The 4,995-nt window shown below is 45.5% G+C and overlaps 1 protein-coding gene across 1 annotated transcript in view; it reads right to left on the bottom strand.

Annotated features, from left to right (window-relative positions):
- Positions 1-3,871: 3,871 nt before the first annotated feature.
- Positions 3,872-4,995, bottom strand: part of LOC106726554 (melanoma antigen preferentially expressed in tumors-like) — a 1,680-nt gene continuing 556 nt past the window's right edge. The window contains exons 2-4 of the mRNA XM_014541868.1: positions 4,831-4,976; positions 4,589-4,712; positions 3,872-4,492 (exon numbers count right to left, since the gene is read on the bottom strand). Of these exons, the coding sequence (XP_014397354.1) occupies positions 3,872-4,492; positions 4,589-4,712; positions 4,831-4,976 (891 nt within the window). The remainder of the gene's footprint in view (positions 4,493-4,588; positions 4,713-4,830; positions 4,977-4,995) is intronic.

Below are 4,995 nucleotides of genomic sequence, written 5' to 3' on the forward strand. Positions count from 1 at the left end.
ATATGCTATTCCATACATAACCCTATACTGTATACTTTATGAATCAATAAAAAATTTACAATTTTTAATTATAAACTTGTGTTTTCTATCAAAATTACTTCTTGTGTGAATTTTGGGACACCCTTTAGATCCACACGCATATTAACAAAATCAGTTCTGTGCATTAACCAATAGTAACATATTTTTAAATGGGTCTCTGAAGGAAATAAAAACACCTTCAACATTGTATTTGGCATTTATTAACCTGAAGAAGGATAATCCATATGGGCAAAGGTAATCCTGCCCTTCTCCTCCCTCCTCTCCCCTCCCTCCCCGCTCTCTTCTTTCCCTCAGCTTGCACACTCATACACCCGGACATTCTGTGACACATACCTCATTTTCATGCTTTTGGAAAAAGTCCACATGATTTTGAGGATATTTTATAAGATTCTCCCCTAATTATCCATTTCATAAAGCAATATGCATTCAGACCTCTAGTTAGCCCTCGTGTGTTCTGTGTTCTGGCTGGTGCCTGGTTCAATAACTCACTCAGTGGGCTTGGACAGAGGGTGATTTCTGCATCATAACTATTGCATTGTGCTTCCGAATTTTCAGAGTGCTTTCACATAGATCGTCCTATCTTACCTGGTGACAGTTATGTGAGCTACTATTTGTCAATATACCCAGGAAGAAATGAGGAATAGAGAAATTGCATATCCAACAGCCCTACCTCTGATCCCATTCATCTGGCTGTCACAATCAACAGTGGTCCTCAGCCCAGGCTGCCCAGCAGAATCACCTGGAGTATTAAAAAGCCCAATTCCCACACTGCCCTAATGATCATTCCCACCAGGCCTAATGATCAGAATTCCTGGGCAGGGTGGGGGGCACGAGGGGAGAGGGTGAAGACCAGGATCAGGAATTCCAATGTGCAACCCAGGTTGAGACTCGACTCTCTAGATCAGTGGTTCCCAACATTTTTATGGCCATGCCCCACCTAAGCATCTCTAAAATCCCGATGCCCCCTTCCCCCCTTGAATTATAATTCTTATAATTTAAAAATTGAATTCCTATTCACATGGAGGAAGCCGAAAAGGCCATTAACTTGGTCTAAACAAGCTGCCAAAGAACATGGCATCCATGAAAGAGAAAAATAAAAGAACGAAAGTTCAGTTGAAGTACTGAGGAAGAAATCACTAAGAAATTGTTAAAAAATAATAATAATATGAAGTGATAAGAAAAAATAGCAAATAAAGTTTCAAAATACAAAATAGAGAACTGAAATGCATAAATATGTCACAATATATATTTATATACTATACACGAGGCCCCTAGAACCATAAGAAATGCAAAAAATTCACTGTTAATAAGTTATTCTTGAATCGCTCCCCTTAAAAATCAAATTGCCCCCCTGTGGGCATGCTCCCCACATTAGGAGCCACTGCTCTGGATCAAGTGCCTCCTTTTCCCAAGTATTCATTAACCTGTTAATACATCCCTGATTCCACTCTCTGAGCTGAATTGGAAATGTACCCTGAGGACTAGGACCCAGAACTCCATCTGAGATTTTATTGACAAAGTATTTTCTCTAGCTGTCATCCACCATTTCTTCTTTGGTTTGCCTTTTATGTCAATGCCAGATTTTCTAGGCGCCATTCTAAGAAAGGAGGGTGGGGTTGGGGTAGCAGTCTCTCTTCCCGTCATGAAAGTTAAAATCAGTCTTTCCTCTCCGGGTGATGAATCAATGCCTCATGTTTCTGGAAATATTACAGCATTCCATTCAGATTTTAATCCGGATAAGTCACAGTTTTCCTCAAAATTCACTATTGAGATCAGCTCACAGACTCGTTAAAATTTTGTTTACCACTGCTCTTCAGTAACCTACTTCACACATGTACCTTTGGCTCTGTCACGGGGGCAGCCCCGTCTGCTGCTCTGTCTGCGGAGCTCTCTCTCCAGGGACCAGCAGCTCCAGGTCTTCAGGCTGTGGTTTCCATGAAGGTGTGGGGCTGGTCTTCTTTGCACTGTAGCGGGCCTTTCACTGCACTCAGAACTCCAGCACTCTGGAGTCTGGGAGACTTGGGCAGCTGCCTCCCACATAGACTCACTCTCCTCGGGGAAAATGCAGGTGGAAGCAAACTGAACAGTTACCCCTCAACTCATGGGTTCTCAACCATCTGTTAACCCATGAGGTCAATACTGCAGCAATCTAAAGCTTGAGAAAACCAACCTCCTGGAAAACTCCAAGAATACATTTTAGGGAATCTGGCTCTACCTTCATGTTGTTAAAAATGATGAAAGAAAGCAATCTAGATGATACAAACCAACTTTACTTAACACTTCATGAAGTGAACAGTCTTTATTTGGAGAACTGCAAAATGGGGCTGAAGGCAAGAAAATTTTATAGGATAAAAATATAAAGAACAAGGAAGATAAAAACAAGAACTATCTTATTGGCTGGGGCCATAGCCCACCTTGTTTGGGGCGAGAAGGAGTAATGAAATAAGTACAGAGCCCAGAGTTGGCTTGGTGTTTGGGGACTGGCTGACTGGATATACTGTGTTTCTGGTCAACTGGAGCATTTACAGAGACACAAAAGTAATCTAAGTCTTGGTTTGCAGGATGGGCTCCATCTTGGGCCTAGACATTTATTTCAACAATGTCCTGGATCATATACGGGTACATTTTCCATTGCAAACTGGAACTTGAGTATTGACCAATGGGCATGCTTTCTAGCTTTACATATTAAAATTCTGAGACTCAAGAGTGATGTGACTGAAGAAAACCATTTTTATTACTTTCTTAGTTTTATGCACAAAATGGTGTCCAATGAATAAGTAGGTTTTTAATAGGTGATTTGTACATATCAGCAAAAATAAACACTTGGTCCTCTAGATGTGTTCCAGTTTTTCAGTAGCTCTGGACTTCAGCACTTGGGATAAAAAGAAAGCCAAGCCATGGGAGTGGGGTCAGCACTAGGATTCAAGCCTCTGGCCACTGCTGAAAGCTCTGAGTCCTGCCCTAGTAGTGCCCGAGAAAGCTGTCTGTACCTAACAGCCTCTTTCTGACATTTTCTCCCCCAATGGACCTCCCTTTCATTTTATTTTATAGTTATTTATTTATTTTTCACACCATGAAATACTATGCAGCTGTAAAAAGAAGGATCTCTTACCCTTTATGAACAACAGGTATGGACCTGTAGAGCATTGTGCTAAGCGAAATGAGCCAGTAAGAAAAGAGAAATATCACATGATCTTACTTAAAGGTGGAACCCAATGAACAAACCAGATAAACAAAATAGGTCCAGAGGCATGGATGAATGGAACGGACTGACAAATTTCAGAGGAGAGGGACAGGAAGAGATTAACCAAGGAACATATATGCATATATGCATAGCCCATGGACACAGAAAACAATGTGGTGAGGGCCTGGAGTGGCATGGAGGCTGGGTGGAAGGAGGCAAATGGGGGGAAATGGAGGACATCATAATACTGTCAATAAATGTACCACAGTTTTTTTTTTTTTTGCCTTTGAAATTGTCTTTATTTCTGAACATTCCTTTACAACCATCCTCCCCAGGATTGACTCCCACACATGCAGCTGGAGGCCAAATATCTATCCCCATCCCCAAGCAAATCAGATTCATGTTTCTGATTGTAGGACACTTTGCCTTTGAGGTCCCATAAACTCCCCAACCTTTGCCCCTGCAATCCTGTACCCGGGCTGGGTCCCTCCCTTTCCCCATTCACACTGAGCATGAACCTGAAACGTGAGTGCCCCCTGCATAATGCACCCCGGTCAGAGGTTTCAGCTTCCAAAGGCCCAGAAAGAAGCCTTTGCTGGGTGCACCCAGTGAGCAGGGTCACTACAGGGGCACATCACGGGCTCCATGTCATGAAAACGCCAACTCATAAAACTTCCTATGTCTAAGATGCCTGGTAGCAAGCTGGATGGTCCTGGGCTGTCCTAACTCCCTCAGTATCCCCGTGAGCTCAGCCTGGATCAGGACAAGTCTCTCCTGGTTGACAGTCCCTTGGGTCCTGTAACACTCCAGGGGGATGGGGTACATCTCGAACTCTAAACTGCGCAGCCCGGTTGTGTGGCGCAGCAGCTTCTTCATGGTGGCCACGGGGAAGTTGTTCATAGAGATGCTGAAGAATCTGAGCTGGTGGCAGCGGCTCAGGGCAGGCAGGATGGCCTCGACTTGGGAGTCCGCCATCCCACATTTATCCAGACCCAGGTCCTGGAGTGTGGATGCCACTGCCTCCAGCAGAGCTCGGAGGGGCTCACTGAAATCCTCAAGGCCGAGGCCAAATAGATGCAGGATCTTCAGCTGCCTGAGGTTCGGGCACTGGAACAGGTGTGTCAGGTCTGATTGCGTCAGCTGCTGGCAATGTGTTAGGCAGAGTTTGTCCAAGGGAGTCTGCAGGCACCTGAGCATCTGGTCCAGACGGCCTGGGAGGAAGGAGGGAGAACGCATGTAGAGCGCCCAGAGGTGCCGTAGCCTGAGCATCTGAGAGAGGAATTGGGAAAAGGATCGCTGCTCCTCCTGCTCCTGCCTTTCCCGCTCCTCCTCCTGCTCTTCGTCCTCTTCCTCCTCAGCCAAAACATTGATGTGGGGGAGATAGAGTCTCTGCAGGTTACTCATCTGACCCAGGTAGAGAGCAAACGTCCCCAGGGTGGGCAGGTCCCAGGTGCAGTTCACATACACCTTCTGGATGCAGTCCTTCCTCCTGCTCTTCCCTCTCCAACTCCTCTTCCTCCAACTCCTGCTCCTCTTCCTGTTGTTCTTCTTCCTCTCCGTCCTCCTCCTGTTCTTCGTCCTCTTCCTCCTCATCCTCCTCAGCCAACTCTTCCAGGAGAAAGAGTGTCTGCAGGTTACTCATCTGACCCAGGTAGAGAGCAAGTGTCCCCAGGGTGGGCAGGTCCCAGGTGCAGTTCACATACACCTTCTGGATGCAGTCCAGCCTCACCCTATCCAGGACCCTCCTGACCCTCTGGAAGGGCACCTCAGAA

The sequence above is a fragment of the Myotis brandtii genome, unplaced genomic scaffold, assembly GCF_000412655.1.
Source record: "Myotis brandtii unplaced genomic scaffold, ASM41265v1 scaffold2803, whole genome shotgun sequence".
Lineage (NCBI taxonomy): Eukaryota > Metazoa > Chordata > Mammalia > Chiroptera > Vespertilionidae > Myotis > Myotis brandtii.